The sequence below is a fragment of the Polistes dominula genome, unplaced genomic scaffold (genome assembly GCF_049000335.1).
Source record: "Polistes dominula isolate Pdom_NZ unplaced genomic scaffold, Pdom_raw_medaka contig_27, whole genome shotgun sequence".
Lineage (NCBI taxonomy): Eukaryota > Metazoa > Arthropoda > Insecta > Hymenoptera > Vespidae > Polistes > Polistes dominula.
In genome coordinates, this window is record NW_028300906.1 from 398,901 (window position 1) to 416,450 (window position 17,550).

At 33.8% G+C, this 17,550-nt stretch overlaps 2 protein-coding genes across 8 annotated transcripts in view; one reads left to right on the forward strand and one right to left on the reverse strand.

Moving 5' to 3' along the window:
• The first annotated feature begins 43 nt into the window (after window positions 1–43).
• Window positions 44–6,337, forward strand: LOC107070281 (coiled-coil domain-containing protein 86). Of its 5 annotated transcripts, XR_016178971.1 has the most exons (5): window positions 44–487; window positions 567–771; window positions 872–966; window positions 4,806–5,220; window positions 5,338–6,337. XR_016178971.1 is itself a non-coding variant. In XM_015328321.2 (4 exons), exons 1-3 carry the CDS (start codon window positions 312–314, stop codon window positions 944–946), a joined length of 456 nt encoding a protein of 151 aa, XP_015183807.1. In that variant the 5' UTR covers window positions 44–311; the 3' UTR covers window positions 947–966; window positions 4,806–6,337. The 5 variants fall into 5 exon arrangements, 4 of the variants coding, with proteins under 4 accessions (XP_015183807.1, XP_015183806.1, XP_015183808.1 ...); XM_015328321.2 differs by having other exon boundaries at window positions 4,806–6,337; XM_015328320.2 differs by lacking the exons at window positions 4,806–5,220; window positions 5,338–6,337 and adding an exon at window positions 1,476–1,748.
• The window catches only part of LOC107070280 (Fanconi anemia group J protein), a 47,668-nt gene continuing 31,367 nt past the window's right edge, over window positions 1,250–17,550 (reverse strand). For 2 of the 3 annotated variants that reach the window (XM_089179604.1, XM_089179603.1), the window contains exons 5-16: window positions 12,335–12,376; window positions 4,617–4,682; window positions 4,420–4,543; window positions 4,224–4,331; window positions 4,026–4,119; window positions 3,701–3,925; window positions 3,294–3,536; window positions 2,894–3,208; window positions 2,509–2,820; window positions 2,064–2,411; window positions 1,785–1,981; window positions 1,250–1,710 (exon numbers count right to left, since the gene is read on the reverse strand). In XM_089179604.1, the coding sequence (XP_089035730.1) occupies window positions 1,491–1,710; window positions 1,785–1,981; window positions 2,064–2,411; window positions 2,509–2,820; window positions 2,894–3,208; window positions 3,294–3,536; window positions 3,701–3,925; window positions 4,026–4,119; window positions 4,224–4,331; window positions 4,420–4,543; window positions 4,617–4,682; window positions 12,335–12,376 (2,294 nt within the window). In that variant the 3' untranslated portion in view covers window positions 1,250–1,490. The remainder of the gene's footprint in view (window positions 1,711–1,784; window positions 1,982–2,063; window positions 2,412–2,508; window positions 2,821–2,893; window positions 3,209–3,293; window positions 3,537–3,700; window positions 3,926–4,025; window positions 4,120–4,223; window positions 4,332–4,419; window positions 4,544–4,616; window positions 4,683–12,334; window positions 12,377–17,550) is intronic. The other variant, XM_089179605.1, reaches the window with a different exon arrangement.

Genomic DNA, 17,550 nt, shown 5'->3' on the forward strand with positions numbered 1-17,550 from the left:
ATGTCGATAAAAATGGTATCTAGGTAAATAACTTGTTTTATCGACTTGTGATATTTCTTTTATACTCCATTGATAATTGATTTTTCTTTGTGGATAACTAGCAATTATTATCTAAAGGTAATGTAGATCATTTACCATGCTACACACATTATCTATCGATCTTAGTTCTTCATTTTGATGTAGACGTCGCTAGTAGTATATTCTTATAGAACTTATCCACGTGAAGTCGTTCTAACCTAAAAAATCTAGTTTACACGTGAAAGGAATTTTGTCATGTTTGTTTAGTTAATTTATATTTATTATTAATAAAAATGGAAGAAAAAGCAATTAGAATGGAAGATATCCTTAATGAGGATTCGTCGTCCGACGACGATATACCAAATATATGTGAAATTAGTGAAGAGAATAAAAAGAAAATATCTTTTGAACAAGATATTCCAAAGGGAAAACCTAAATCTGGTAGAATATGGAAAGAACCAAAAAAGAGGTAGATATATCATCATATCTCAATAATTCTTAATAATTTATCTTTTATAATTATGTATATTTAATTGTATTTATTTTAGATTTTCATCTATTGTCAAAAGTAGAGGTATCAAATTATCATTTGAAAAGAAACAAAAATTAAAAGAGAATTTGCAACGCGCTAAAGATATGTCAAGAGCTATCAAAGAAAAAAAACAAGCAGAGAAAGAGGCTAAGAAACAACGGAGGATAGAAAATTTGAAAAGAGCTGAGGAAAATAGAAAGAAGGGTGAAGTTGTACAAATTGTGAGTATAGATATTATTATATTTGTTCTTTTCTAAGATTAATCAAATTAAGTAATATTTTCTTCATTCTATTCGTTTTGTTAATTTATCTCTTCCTCAGATTAAAAATACCGCTAAACTAAAGAGAATGAAAAAGAAACAACTGAGGTTCATTGAAAAAAGAGATACGAATTGACGCTTGAAATAAATAACAAGGTAAATTTATTATTTTATAGAATAACTGGTTATTTCATGAAATATCTGACCAGAAGGGTTTAATCAAAATATGAAATAGATAAAGATTATGTACTTTTATATTAGTTATATTATATAAAATACTAGAACGCAATTATAGTTAAAATAACAAAGAGAAATTGTATGGCCAAGTAGAAGAAAAATATCCGGAGAATAAAATTTGTTTTTCTTTATTTTGAAATTATTTCAATTCTTTATTTTTGGGCCTCCTAAATGAAGGTTAATAATCTATCTAATTTTGAGATAAGGTTTCTCTATTTATTTAAGGGATTTAATTACATTTCCTACGACGACGACGACAGCTATGACAATTACAAAAGAGTGTTTATTATAATTATATTGTTGTATAACAAAATTCTTATTATATGCTTTCTCAAAGCGTTTAGTTATTTCAAGAAATATCTGCTTATATTCTATGAAATAACATAATTAAACGTTTTAACGATTACATTGTATTATTTTTACACAAGTTATGCCACATCTTCCTATAATGGCGTCTTTATCGATTGGACAAAAGTTTTGAGCTCCTCCGCAATATTTTCATTATGACTATTTTTGAGTAGCTGCAGAAAAGAAGAAGAAGAAAAAGAAAAAGAAAAATAACATGAAAGTAATAACAATAATATGGATTCGTTAAGTTGATTAATTCTCACCGCATTGCGTGTCCACTTGGGTAAACTACTTTGGTATGTTTGTACTAAAAACCTAGAAAAATTGTAATAATTAAAGTCCTTTAAAGATAATATATTGACAAATGACAATAATAAAAACAAACCTACCTTTCATCTACCAATAAAATGGCACCCCAATCATTTTTGTGACGAATGCACCGACCTACTGCTTGATTGTAAGCTCTAAAGGCTTGAATATTGTACCAATCGGAACCCCTAAGTAGTCCTCTTGAAATGTTTTTGTCGTTGTATTCCCACTTCATTTGGATATCCTTGCTACTTTTTACAGGATATGGAATCCCGATCTAACAAACATCATAGAATACCTTTTAATTGAATTTCACACTCACAATCGTGATATTAAATAATAGTCAATTAAATGTTTACCGTAATAACGCAACGCGCCTCGTCATCGCTGAAGTCAATACCTTCGGCGACTTTACCACGAAATACGGCAAATAAAATGGCACCTGAATAATGCTGGTCTTTGTTATTATCAACATTTACTTCCGACGTTTCGTTTATTACTTCACGATATTGTTCCATCACATCTTTTAGATCAGAACTCTCCCGAGGTTCCACAAAGATCTTTTTATATTTTTCTATTTGTTGCCAAATTTGAGTAAATTTCCATCTAGTGATTTGATTATTCATCATTATATATGATGAAAAGAAACATAATATTCCATGAGGTACGGCTTCGATGACTTTAAGTATCAATTGACCTAGTTCATCCTGTCGATATGTAATAAACAATCAGTTATTATTGTATAATAATTCATTATTTGATTATAAAGTCAAAAGGAAGCAAAAATCTATTGTTAAAAATGACCTGGAATTGCCAAGTATTCACATTGGTAAAGTTAGCCTTTAGAAGCGTTCCACTTGGTCCCTTTGGCACGCATTTTACAAACACCCGATCTTTGCTGATAACGTGATCGGTAAAATGGATATCGGCAAATTTCGTTCCAAGTTCACTCTCAAAAGATTCCGTTGGGGTTAAGGTACCTGATGCTAAAATAATTGATCTGACCTGTCGTGCCAAAGGGCCAAATATGATAGCCGGGTTCAAGCAAATCAACCTAAATGTTCTTAAACGTTTTCCTACTACCTTTCGTGATAGCATCCAACTTTCGTTTAAATTCTAGAAGAAGAAGAATAAAGAAAATAAATATAACGAAATTATATTTAGAAAAATAAAAAGTATCTTTACATACTTTGTCAGTTAGATCCGTACAGTACGATTCGTCTATATAAGCTTTGTAATCATTTTCATACTCTTGCGTTGCTATTGTTTTTAAAGCAAGGGTTATACTGTGAAGAAGCATTTTTGTTATTCGTGAAATTGTTAAATTTTTGTTATACAATTTAGTATTATGAACATTTTCTTTCGCTTTATTAAATTCATCTATAACAAATCGTACAGCCACTGCTAATTTCGTGATTCCTTCCAAACCAATATCGTTCATTTCCAATAATCCTATTAATTGGTTACCCGTCCATATAGAACTTGTCATTTCTGCACTATTTTTCTAAAAATATACAATAATTTTATGATTAATTTCATCAAAATCGATTAAATGAAATAAAAACAAAAGAAAAGAAAACAAAAAATACCGTATAAGAGAGGGGAGTTTGATTCATGAACTCTTTAAGCATAGTCACATATTGTTGGATGGTATTATAAGCGTCAAGTTCAACAGGTTCAATGAATGGTTGAGATAGTAACACTTTGCAATTGTCTATGATAACTTGTAGTTCGACTGTTGAAAATTGGGCACCAGCAACTCGGCGACAGATATCTTCGATATTATGACCCTCGTCAAATATGACAACTTGATCTCTTAAATTGATTTGCATCTAAACAAAATCAACATGATCCTCTATTTGAGTTAAGAAAGATAGAGAAAGATTATTCATTCAGATTTCATCAAATTTTGAAATAGATTTTTTAATTTTTTTATTTTTATTTTTTTCATGCAATTATTATATAAAAACTAAAAAAAACATGATTTTCTTCTTACGCTTTCACGAATTTCTGGATCAATGATATAATTGTACGGACAAAAAATAATGTCAGCTTCTTCAATTAAACTTTTAGTACCAAAATATGGACATAGATTATACTTTTTACCAACTTTAACTATATCTTCTATATCAAATGGCATCGACATTCCTTTACATTTCAATTGAGCAAAACTTGATAATAACTTTTTATTGTTATTATTGTAAAAAGGACATTCGGATGACTGTAAATAAGAAAAAGTATGTATTTCTTCGTTTAAAAGACAATTCATTAGATTTTATTCATTTGTTCATTTTTATTATTAACTTGAATTATATAATAACCTTTTCAGGATCTAGTAGATTATGACAAAGTTCAGTTTTATTTCCAGGAACATCTTGAATGCAAGTGTGTTCACGACTACTTAGTATAGTCATTCTGAAAAGGTAGACATTATTTTAATCATTTGTCTTATATTACAACATATCAAAAATGATCATTAGTTTTTTTTAATTAATTTAATCATTTAATTGTGTTGTTACTTTGTATTTTTATAGACGGTTCTACCAAGTTCCTTCACGACTTGTTTTATTTGACGATGCGTTCTGGTAGTATAATAAATTTTTGGTGCCCTTTTTTTGCATTTTCCCCTTAAATAAATAAAATCTCAATCAATACTAATCTTTCACGTGCATTACATCATCTATATATATTAAAAGTATATATTATTATATTTACTCTTCATCGCCAAAAGCATTGCACAAATTAAATATTTTTTCGTAGAGAGGTTCATTTAATTTTCTAGTACTTGTAAGATTCGTTGTATCGGACGCAGAAGAAGAAGAAGAAGAAGAAAAAGAACCTATCATCAACAATTAAAATATAAAATGAATAATGAATTTGAAATGGTTTGAAATAATTTCAATATGAAATACCTTTGTTATTTTGTTCACCACAACATTCATCCTTCTTATTATTGCCTTCCCCCTTGCCAACTATTTCTACAAAATAAATAAATACAAATTTTTTACACATGTACTTTAAACATTCGTCACACTTGAAACAAAGGGATTTGTTCTTTGGCTTATTTCTTTTTTATTTATTTATTTTTTTTTTTTACATAGCTTTACACGAAAGGGGATGGAGGCGGAAGGGAAGGAAAGCAAAGCAAAGCAAAGCAAAAAAGGAAAAAAAGAAAACGAATGTCAAAACAGTGATCGCTGCTCTTGTTAGCACGTGAAAGGATCATGGGGATTCTATTGGTAAAGGCCAATAGAACGATTTAATCCTCTCGTTGGTGAAAAAAGTACAAGAGAAATCGTAGGGAATAGAGATATATAAGGATCTAAAGGTCGTCTACTCGAGAAGGAAGGATTGAAAAAAAGAGATAACAAAAAAAAAAAAAAAGAATAAAAAAGAAAAAGGAACAATTCAAAGGATGAAGAAGCGTCTTAATCCTTTTCCTAAGATTTAAGGAGTCAGAAAAATAGGAATGAACGTTTTTCAATGACAATTGTTATCCTTCAATTGGCTTGATATGTATGTATTAGTAGTATATGTATGTTTAATCGGATTTCGATAAATGAAGTTGAGTTTTAAAAGGGATATTTGAAAGCACGATTGAAAAGATAACCAAAGAAAAATTTTATTTGCCAGGCGAATGGATCATGATGATCAAGAGAGAGAGAGAGAGAGAGAGAGATCATAATATTTATTTTTATTCGGATCTTTCCGAGGGTTTAAATCATGGTTTAAATAATAAAATGAAAGAAAATATATATACATATATATATATTATAAAATTAAATTATATAATATTAGGTGAACCGGAAAGTAATGTCGTTTCTACAAATGTCAAATTTTGTATATTTTTTTTTTCTTATCAAAAACCGATTGATTTTGATCAATTTGATATTAAAAATTTGCATATTAGATGAAAAAAAGGTTTTTGATAACAAGGTTGTTATCAAAGTTGTTATGTTATTGATTGAAAATATAAATTTGTTAGAAATTTATTCGTTTCAATTTAAGATTAGAGAAAGCGACATTACTTTCCGGTCCACCTAATATACAAATTATAAAATATAAATACTTTTAGTATTAAGTACTATATATAAGTACTTTTATATATAATTACATTTATATTCGTATATCTTAAAATTTATTCGGTATACTACGTTTCAATGATGCTAGTTTAAATGACTAGGATGAAATAAAAATAAAAAAAAAAAAAAAATAAAAAACCATTAATCCAATCTTAACTAAGAATGATTAAAAGTATAAAAAGTAATAACAGTGTTTTGAAAATAGAAAAAAAAAGGAGACAAAGGAAAAAGAAGTTTGACTGTTATCATCTATCTCTATCTTTTCCTCTTCTCACTTTCAACTTCCCCTTGTTGGACTCTCATCGTCAGTGGTGGCTTAATTGTCCATGAGCATCCGCTTGCGCAAAAGAGAAATCCGGTACGGCAGGGTCGAAAGGGCGGCTCTCAAGGGTGCGATAACTTTCGGCACCGACTGTATCGATGCTATACGAGAGAGAGAGAGAGAGAGAGAGAAAGAGAGAGAATGAAAGAGAAAGAGAACGACGAGAGCAGCCTCAGGGGTTTTCTCCCCTCGGGTGTTGGGGTGTGTTTCGTTGCCTGGCAACGACATCCTCCAAGTCCGTGGCTCTCTGATTGGCCCCCGTCCCGCTTCTCCTGTCTTAGCCTCACCCTCGAGCCCTCCATCTTCTCGTCCTTCTCCCTTCACCAATCAGACCCCCTCATGGGTTCTTCCGATGAAAAGCATCTTTCGAGAACGAATACGCGATCCTATACTCTCTCTCTCTCTCTCTTTCTCTCTCTTTTATATTTTTATCTTTTTTCTTTTCCTTTTTTTTTCTTCGAATATACAAGCGTGTGTGTCTCTTTCTATGTGTTAATAAAAACATTTTTATAAAAATTACCAATTAACAATAATATATAATTATGTTTTTTTTTTTTTATCACGATTTTAATCAAGAGAAATATTTTCTATATTATCAAAAACAAACGAACGATTCGATTTAACAATAAATTTATGGGAAATGAGCAGAGTTTGACTCATTTCAAATTTTGTTGCTACATATATTATAAAATATAAATAATAATAATAATAATAATAATAAATATATAAATGTATATATAAATGTAAATTAAAAAATGTAATATGTGATATAGTTTAATTAAATACTGATATATCACTGTTGATAATTATTTCAAAGTTTATATAATGTTATTTCAATTTACTTATATATTTCTTAGTAAGGGAGGTTATAATGTAAGGGAGGATTTACTATATATTAACCTTCTTATTACTATATAAATTATTCTTTTCTGGTATAATAATAAATAAAAATAATTAATATAAATGAAATTATATTAGAATACTAATAATAATATAATATTATTATTTTTTTATTAAATATATATTGATTTTTTTAGTTACATAATGAAATTTCTCCCTTTTAGTCAACCCTTCATTCAAACAATGTTTGTAAGTCATTAAAAAATAATGAACAAAACATTCGTAAATTTAGTGTTAATAAAATGACATTTTGTACGAAAGACAAATCTCTCTCTCTCTCTCTCTCTCTCCCTCTCTTTCTCGAAAGAGAGAAGAGAGCAAAGTTTAATTCACAGCTGCACGAAGACAGAACTTCGACTGTGTCATCGATTACCATAATTCCGGAAACACATCATGGTGGTCCTCGTATTAACTTTCTCTCTATCTTGACTTATTCGAAGGTCTGCAATTGGCAGAAAGAATTTTTTAAATAACGATTAAAAAAAAGTAAGAGGGACAGAGAGAGAGAGAGAGAGAGGAAGAGAGGAAGAGATAAAGAGTAAGAAAGAAAAAGATAGAATCGTTGTGGTTTTATGCTTGCCAATCGACTGTTTGTTTATTCAGCATATGCGCGTTGTGAATGAGAGTGGAACGAACGAGATAGAGAGAGATAGAATGATCGACGTGAAACGAGTTCATTCATACTTGGACCTTGTGTGTTTCTGAATGGACGTGAAATGTTAGATATCGTACGATCACGCGTATGATATTAAAAAAAAAAAAAAAAAAAAAAAAAAAAAAATAAGGATAATTAAGATAACGAATGGTTGATTATACGTTCTCTTTAGTTGATTAATTTATTCGATGATAAGAGAATTATCTTTATTATTTGTCTCTCTTTATTACTTTTCTCTTTCTTCATCTTATTTCTCTAATGTGTATCTCGATAAGAGATAAAAATAGAAAGAAACTATTGTCCAATATTATATTTTTATTAGTATCATCCTGTATTATACACAATTTGTAGCTATTTTTTTGTATATTATGAAATAATGATGACTGGGATTATTAAACTGTTAACCGGGGAATTCCCTCCCTTTTTAATTACGTACACCTTTTTTTGTTATTATGTTTTTATGTCGAGTCATAAATAACTTCTGTTTTCTATGAGACAAAGAATAACGTTTCTGTCACTAATAAGTGCACGACACCACTTTTCATGGTGTTTTTTTTTGTTTGCACTCTTTGTATTTGTTGGACGTATCTATTAAATTTCCGTCTTTTAAGGTCGTATCTTCAGAACGAAATTTTACAAACCAATTTCTGACTGCCTTATGAGTTATCAATCCTTCACCTGTATACGCTGTACATTTTTTCAGTTGCCACTTTAGTGCTATTGCTTTGTTTCAATTTCTAAAGCATATTACATGTCAAATATGCACTTTTTACTATCCATTTCAGAAGTTAAGATAAACTGTTAAATGTAACATTGACTACATCAAAAATTTTAACAGAAGACTAACTGAATCTTCATCTATACAATGATATCAAAAATTTCGTTTGTTTCGGTGACTTATAGCAGGTAAATACGAAAAATAGATTCTACAGAAGTTACTTATGACTCGACCTAATATTTATTTATTTATTATTATTATTATAATATTATATATACACATAGCGTATTTTTTAAAATGTAAGATAGTTTTTGAGGTAAAATGAAATAGAAATTAACATATTACGGCAAGGGATTGCAAGGTAGAGAAAATTTTTTAATTTCATGGAACTTAATAAAATATATATACACACACACACACATACGTACACGTATATTACATTAATCATGTACGTAGGATCGAAATAAAAAATATATTATTTCGCAAAAATGTAGAAAATGAAATGTTACAAAAAAAAAAAAAAGAAAGAAAAAAATAAGAAAAAATAAATATACGACATATCAGAGGGGGGTTTTTTTTTTCTTCTTTCGTACGTACTCGGAAAATTATTTGTGGGATTCGTGATTTATCGGAGGGTTGTGATTGCTATCGGAGAAATATATTTTGTCGTTGAGGGTTTCAGGGTGGTGGTGGTGGTGGTGGTGGTGGTGGTGATGGTGGTGGTACGAGTGAATGTTTCGAGTACTTCGCAAAAGCTCGCAAGAAAGGAGGAGCGTAAAGAGAGGGTTGAGGGAGAGATAAGAGAGAGAGAGAGAGAGAGGGGAGAGGGCTGGTAAAGAAAGTCGAGGACCAATTAATTCGCGGCTACGACTCGATTTACGAAATCGTCGCTAATTGGCGGAGATTGCGGGCTTTCGGCGGCCGAACGAGCTCTTTACTCGGAGACAAAAGCCATAAAATGAGGAGAGAAGACAGACAGACAGACAGACAGACTAACAGATAGAGAGAAAGAGAGTGAGAGAGAGAGAGAGAGAGAGAGAGAGATAAATGACAACACGAACGTCATCCCTTTCTCTAATTTTCTCTAATTCCTAAGGTGATTATTCGAACGATGAGAATAAGGGGAAAAAAGAAAGAAATAAAATGGAGATGAGAATTATTCAATGTGAATTAATAATATTAACGCGTTTTTTTTAATTTTTTTTTATCGAAATCGATGATCATTCTTTATCAATATAAAAATGAGCATATTTGGCATAATTGATATTTATTCAATTGCATTTTCAATGAATAATAAACAAAAGATATAAATTTTTATTTTTTTTTCTCTTGTTTTTCGAAAGAAATGATAGATAATAAAAGAGAGAAAGAGAGAAAGAGAAGAAGAGATCAATCAAAGTAATGAATCGTCTGCGAGAAGCAGCCATTAAGAGGTTTTGTTGATTAAACGAAAGCACTCTAAAGTAAATGCAATCCTTTTTTCACCTAAGGATTCATCCTTAAGATTGCCTACTTCAAATCGTCTCTCTTTTTCTCTCTTCATTATCTATATATATTTATGTTTATACTATTTTAAAGAAAAACAAACAGCCACAATCTAAATTCGTAAGAAAGAAAGAGAGTATAGATCTTTTATTAAGATATATTAAAGTATTACAAACAAATAGAAAAAAAAGATAAATAGATTAAGAATGAGAAAGCAAAATAAAAAAAAAAAAAATAAAAAGTAAGGAAAAAAGACCAATAGAAATAGAAAAAAAAAAAAAAAAAAAAACTAGAGCTGTTAACAGAAAAAGATTCACTTTCTAAATTCACACAGTATTCTCATTTTCGTTGTCTCGATTAGAGAAGAGATAGAAGACCGATCTAAGCGAACACAACTATAGAGAGAGAGAGAAAGAGAGAAGAGAGAGAGAGAGAGAGAGAGAGAGAGAAGCACACTTCGAAATGTAGATTAGAAAGAGCTGGAGAAGAAAAGGTAATGAGCTGCTGCGCCCCGATGTGTGTAGAGAGTAATAGAAAGGTAGAAAAGAGAAGAAAAAAAAAAGAAAAAAATAGAGAATGAAAAAAAAAGCTTGAAATAGAGAGAGAACATCATCACTTGGTAGATCCATACAACCGCGTCCATATACACCCACACCCACCCATACATGCAACATGCGTACACGCATAGAATAGCATCGTCACGGGCACACAAAGCTGCACACGCCAATCGCGTGGTGTGTTTTTAACACGAGCTTGGAATCGTACTCCGCCGACCTTGTTGACGTTAACATGAACTTCCAAGATAGTAAAAAACAGAGATTATATATATATATATATAAAAAGAGAGAGAGAGAGAGAGAGAGAGAGAGAAAACGATAGAAATAGCAGCAAGCGACTGTGACAAAAGGGGGACAAAAGGCAACGGGGGTGGAGAATAAAATGTGTAAGAGACAGAGATAGAGAAAGATGTATAGATAGGCAGAAAAGCAGAGAGAGAGAGAGAGAGAGAGAAAGAGAGGGTTGAGGGAAGCGTTGGTTGCGGGGGTTGGACTCTGCTCTTCGGTCGTCATGGCGACAAGCAATCCCGGGACCCACGGAGCTCGTCGCTAGGGTTGGTCGAAAAGGGTGGCCCAGGGCGTCTGCTGGCCAGGTTAGGCTGGGCATATTCCGAATGTCACTCGACAAGGGGACACAAGGATCTTCTCTCTCTCTCTCTCTCTCTCTCTCTCTTTGCCATTTACCCTACACACGTTGATAGAGTGAGGGAGAAAGGGAGAGGGAGAGAGAGAGATTGAACGAGGCAGGCCAAGATGGCCGACGACGCGACACCCACCATGTCAATAACACCCTTCTTCGACGCAAAGCAACGTTCTCTCATCCCCTCCATTTATTCTTCTCTTCTCTTTCAGTTGCGTTCTCTCTCTCTCTCTCTCTCTCTCTTTCTCTCTCGCTTGTTCGTTCGTTCGTTCGTTCGTTTCACAGCGACCCTTCAACGAGAACTCGACTACTCTCTTCGACGAATATCTCTCGGCACCATTTTCTCCGGCTTCTTGCCTTCGATGGTAATTAACGCGACCTCCTGCTCTCGATGAAAAGAGGAATGGGTGAGATGGTGAGGGGGTGAGTGGGAAGGCGGGAGGATCGAGAGGACACACGAGAAGCAGCAAGGGCGTAATTCCGTTAAGTGTCTTCGTAAACTTCGTTAGCTGCATTTCCCTGACATTACTCACCCTCCCTCCCTCCCACCTCTCTTCCTCCCACTTATACTGATGATGCCGGGGGTGTCTACGCGAACTTACCCCTTTTTGCTTTTCAACTCTATACGAGTTGTATACTATACCTTTATGCTTATTATCTATTTTTATATGTTATACCTATCTCTCTCTCTCTCTCTCTCTCTCTTTATTTCTTTCATTTATTCTTTTTTTCCTTTCTTACGTTTATTTGTTTAGATATTTTGTAATGTTCACACAGGGTTGGTCGAGTGTTCTTTCTTTTTCTTTAATAAGAAGACGATTTAGATGTGAGAAGATCGACAGATGGGTCTTAGGAGAAAGAGATTTTCTTTTTTTTTCCTTTCGTTATATATTAGATATAATAATAATAATAATAATAATAATATTGTGGGAGATAAAGATAGATAGAAGTTTTCGCGCTCGAATGAACGAGAAAATATGTTACATAGAATATTTGCCCGTTCGCCGCCTTTCGACTATCGACTAAGCACAATGAACGCAGGGATCTGGAAATTCGAGACTATTCACCCATTTTCCGAGGTATAATGTTTTCGAATTGGGAACGATATGAAAAAAAGAAAGAAGGTATAAAAAAAAAAAAGAAAAGGAAGAAAAAATATGAAGAGAAAGTAATAAACCATCATCGGAAAATGTTCTCTCCTTTTTTTTCTATAATTTTTCTTTTTACACTAATGTTAATAAAATTAAATAGCGTAAAAAATGATTACTTACCTGTACGTCGTGAGAGGTCATCGAACGTCCCTTCAATATCCTCTGTAACAGAAATAGGTTAGTATTTTACAATTTTTTATTTATTCTATGGAATTATTATTATTATTTTATTTGTGGTATATTTATTCTAATTGATGTATTATTTACAAAAGAAAAGAAGGAAAATGTGTGTGTGTGTGTGTGTGTGGGTTAATTAATAATTAATGTATAATTCTATGACAAAAATGTCATTAAGAAAATATTAAATAATCGTTTAAATTAGGACAAACATAAAAAAAGAAAAAGAAATAAATACGAAATAGGAAAAGGAAATAAGAGAAATAAGCTGCAATAAAATAACGATGAAATCGATAGAAAGTAAGTTAAGAAAATAAAGAAGAAAAGTATAGAGAGAGAGAGAGAGAGAGAGAGAGAGAGAGAGAGAGAGAAAAAGAGAAAGGTGGAAGCAGCAAGTAAAAGAGAACAAACGAAGAAAAATTCCCTTTGGCACAGTATATAGAACAAAATTGAATGGATCTTCGCTAATAGGTATTATATTTTTCATTCCTCTATTGGTGAAACGGATTATGGGCCTGTCAGAAGCCTAATAACTGGTCTTGAGGCCCCAGCACATCTGATACGAGAAAAGGACCCTTTCTTATATACAATGTGCGTATTAAATACTAATCGCAATGCGCACGAGCAAACGATCGCGCAATATAATGCGACGACGAGTTGGGCGAGCCATATAGGATCTTCAAAGGGCACCGACTCGTACAAAAAAGAAAGAAGAAAGAAAAAAAAAACAGAAGTAAAAACAGGCCAGAGAAACGTTTAGTTCATTGCAATGATGACGTTGACGACGTTCTTCTTGTAACACGTTAACCCCTTACACTACTTTCAAATTTCTACGAGAATACTCGCAATCGATATGAGAAAAATTATTTTAATTAAATAAACGTACTTTTTCTTTTTCTTCTAAACGTGCACCCACAGCCACCCACACACACACACACATACATTTTCCTTCTTTTCGTAAATAATACATCAATTAGAATAAATATACCACAAATAAAATAATAATAAAAGACAAAATGGAAAGACTGGTTATATTTGGACAAATAATAAAATATTGTAAGGGTCCTCCATTTTGTTGTATGCAACCAAGCGCTATATTTTCTCTTGGAAAGAACTCGTGGCAATTTCCACCATGATTTCGGTTCACTTCGAAAAGGGATTGGTACGTGTGTGAGGGTGGTTTTCTGGCAAGGGAGTAAACCCTAAAACGAAGGGTTGCATCTCCTACTATATATATATATATATAGGAAGATTGATGGCGCGGAATTTCACCCCCCTAGGGACGGCCACAGAGATATAGCAGAGAATATTATCCCTCGGGAAGCCGTGTAATGAAAGCGTTTCGGCACCCCCATGCATCGTATCATCCCCTTGGCAATATAACTTACCTCTCTAGATAGAAATCCGTACATATATATATGTATATATAGATATGCATGTATAAACCTTAAAAAGAATCTTTGTGTGTGTGTTTATGTATACTGCCCAGCTGCAGAATAGGTACCACGCCCTCTTTTATTTTTCATCCCTTCGTTCGAGAATTAACGTCAGCGAGTAGGAGAAGATTGTTTAGTAAAGTTAAAGGCTCTGCTCTTAAATAATACAATCAATTGATAAGAAAAAGAAGAAGAAGAAGATCAATTATCAAATTCATAGACACATATCACGTCATCCCTTTGCGTATTCGTCGCCATTTTCTAATGAAAAATGGTGCCAATAAATTAGGTCGAACTCGATAAATAAACAATATTTCTAAAGAATCCTTATTAATAATAAGATTCTAACAAAATTAGTGAATTGATTGATCCCAATGACTTGTTTAGAAAAATACAAAAGAAAAAGTAGGATAAAGAGAAAGAAAAAAAGAAAATAAAGAATAATGAGGTCACATAGGAGAGGAATGAAGGAAAGGGCGGTAGGTAGGTAGGTAGGAAGGTAGATAGGTAGGTAGGTAGGTAGGTAGTACCGTCTCGAAGGGCAGAGAACGGAGCTCTCGATTCATCCTTGGAGAATAATATGACGGAAACGTCAGTCAATTAATAAGCATAACGAACCTGACTAATTTCCGCTTTTGTTTGGTGCCTTTGGATGGATGAATAAGTGGCCATTATGCGGCTTTTATGATTGGTCAGATCCGTATCGCGACAGCCGGTTCTGCTTTTGAAATCCCGCAAGTAGTGAACGCGCGCGCACCTTGTTGGAGGAGCTGAAGCTGAATTTGGTAGTGGTGCTGGAGGAGGAAGGAGGACGAGGAGGTGGAGGAAACTTTGCTAGAGCAAAACGCGCGGGCGGCAAGCCTTTTTATTATTTAACCGCGTACACGTGCCGACAACGGGAATCGTTTTCGTTTCTAGTCCCCTTAACCACCCCCCTACCTCCCTCTATCCACCCCCACCCACTCGCGTTCTGTATATGATATGTTCTCTTTCTTTCTCTTTCTTTTGAAGATAGACGTTTATCTTTTATCTTTCTCTGTCGGTCTTTCTCACGCGTGCTCTGCGACTCTGTCGGCAGGCAGCTCTTAATTCTTCTTAACCCTTTGTCCTATACCTTCTTTTCTTATACATTTTTTTTCTTGTATTTTCTTTTTTTTTCCTCCCTAAAGGAGAAACCGCGACTCGAACTGAGATATCGATCGAAGACGATCAAGATTTAGATCGAGATCGAGATTTAGTTTTTTTTTTTTTTTTTTCTCATCAATCCCTAGATATTTCTTTTCTTTTTTTCTTAACTTATTGATTTTATACAATTGATTTCGAATTTGGATTCGGTCAATCTATTTTTAGATGTATTTCTTTGATCAAAAGGTAACAACAAAAACTTCCGATAAGAATATAAAGAGGAAACTTAAACTGAACGTTACGTGTAGACCACTTTTTTTTTCTACCTTCTCTTATGTTACCTTTCTTATCTTATACTCTCGAGAAGATTGAAGGGAGATAAAAATATTGCAAGGTAAATTGCGTCATGGTTGTTGGACCAGGGTCCATAGACATTTTTACTATTACTCGAGGGAAAAAGAAGATCGTTTGAAAGTTAACCCTTAAATGCTTAGATTGTTAGACTTTTAATTGTGATTATTCAAGTTATTTTCATCATACTTGTAAGATTGTAAGATTTCAAGTGTAAGATTTGAAGATAGAATGGAAGATGGGGTACACCCGTTAGATGTTTCCGTCGTAACCAGTTTCAACGACGAAGCAATCTCGCGAAGGGTGCGTTTACATCCTATGGAATCGAAGGCCTCGTCTCAATCCCTCTCCTTTTCCTCCCCCTTTTTCCTTTTTCATCATATATACCACGATTTGTCCCTTTCGCGAGAGGAAGAAAAAGAGAGAGAGAGAGAGAGAGAGAGAGAGAGAGAGAGTTGTCCCGAGGGGATTGAAATTAAAATGACAATGAGGGCAGATCCGAAGGGTGGCTAAAAATGCGTACCCTTGGCATCGGCCAATCAGCTGCGAATCCCAGGACGCCATCGCGACCCTTTTTACTCTATTTCTCCCTCTTTCTCTGCCATTCTCTCCTTCTTTTACATTTTTCTTTCCTCCTCTGCTTCTTTCATTCCCTCGTATCCCATCTCTTCCTTTCAACTTGTCTACTACTACTATTACTACCATTACTATGACACAACATACATACTTTTCTTCGTACTGGGAGAAGAGGAGAGCCCACGAAATGAAAACGTTTAATGCGCGGTGATCCTTTAGAGGAGTTTTCAAACCCTTCCGTTGATTTCGTTAGCCTGCTGCTGCTGCTGCATGCTACGAAAGAGAGAGAAAGAGAGAAAAAAAAATTTACGAGCAAAATACGAAGTACATCGTTGGAGGAATCGTCGAATGAATGATAGGAAAAGGAGGGTTACCCTTTTTTTTATCTCTTTCTTCTTCTTTTTTTTTTTTTTATTTCTTATTCGAGAGAGTAAGTGGAATTTTGTTGATCCCTTCTCTCTCTCTTTCTCTCTCTCTCTCTATATATATATATATCTTTCCTTCTATTCTGTTACCATCATTCAAAATCTTCTTTTTCATCTCGTCATTTATCTTTATTTTTGTTTTTTAACCTTTCAAAATTGACGGAAGATAGGGAGAGAGAGAGAGAGAGAGGGAGAAAATAAAAATTGCAGAAAAAGAACAAAAATGAAGAATTGAAGAAAGAGACAAAAAATCGAAATTGTTGGAAAGGAGAATGGAGAGAAGAAAAAAAAGAGAAACAAAAAACATAGATAGAAAACGAGAATAGTAGAAAGAGAAAGAAAATGAGGACGGAGTAATGGAGAAAACTGAACAAGAAACATATACATACAGAGAGAGAAAGAAAAAGACATATATTTTTCTCCACGTATACAGAGAGACACGCGTACGTAGAACGTCGAAGAGAAGTAAGTGGGAGAGAAGAGAAGAGAAGGGTAGGGGGGGTAGGTAGAGAAAGAGATAGAGAGAGAGAGAGAGAGAAAGAGAAAGGGGGATGGGGGGGGGGTCTTTTCATGTTGCCTCCTCTCGGTTTTCCGCAGGAAGAGCACAACCCCTGGCTGCGTGTGACAGCCATTTTAATTCCGAGCCCCGAGGGGGCCCCTGATTTTCATTCCCCATGATGGAACATCAGCCGCCTTTCCTCATCCTCATCCTCATCCTCATCCTTCCTTCCTTCCTTCCTTCCTTCCTTCCTTCCTTCCTTCCTTCATTCCCTCTTTCTTTCTTTCCTTCTTTCTCATCATTTCTTTTTAGCTAGTGGAAAGCTTTCAACGAGTAAGGGTATCTTTCTCTGTTCAATCAACGACGACACGAAGTGGAGAGAATGTTATATATATATATAGCAGCAGTAGCAGACTGTTAGAGGACGACGGAGACCACCACCGAGATGATCACCGTGTGCTGTTGCTGCTGGCTGTTGGCTATCTCGGCTGTCGCATCGCGAATCGAATAAAAGCCTCGCCTAGATGGGGCTTTTTCAGGCTTTACAAGTATAGGGGGAAGGGAACACTCTTTCTTTCTCTTTTTTTCTGCAACCAACAGCAACGACGACGACGACGACGACGACGATGACGACGACGACGGCCGTTTAATTTCGGGAATAAGAACGCTAAGCGAACCACCACCATTAAACTGCCACCACCGTCACCACTACTATCAAACTGCCTCTTCCTCTTCATCTTTTCTCTT

Bases quoted from the DNA above. Each gene is read 5' to 3' on its own strand.
- LOC107070281 (XM_015328321.2), top strand. From the start codon at position 312: ATGGAAGAAAAAGCAATTAGAATGGAAGATATCCTTAATGAGGATTCG. The intron at 488-566 runs GTAGATATATCA...TATTTATTTTAG, and splicing joins TGGAAAGAACCAAAAAAGAG to ATTTTCATCTATTGTCAAAA. The intron at 772-871 runs GTGAGTATAGAT...TCTCTTCCTCAG, and splicing joins AGGGTGAAGTTGTACAAATT to ATTAAAAATACCGCTAAACT.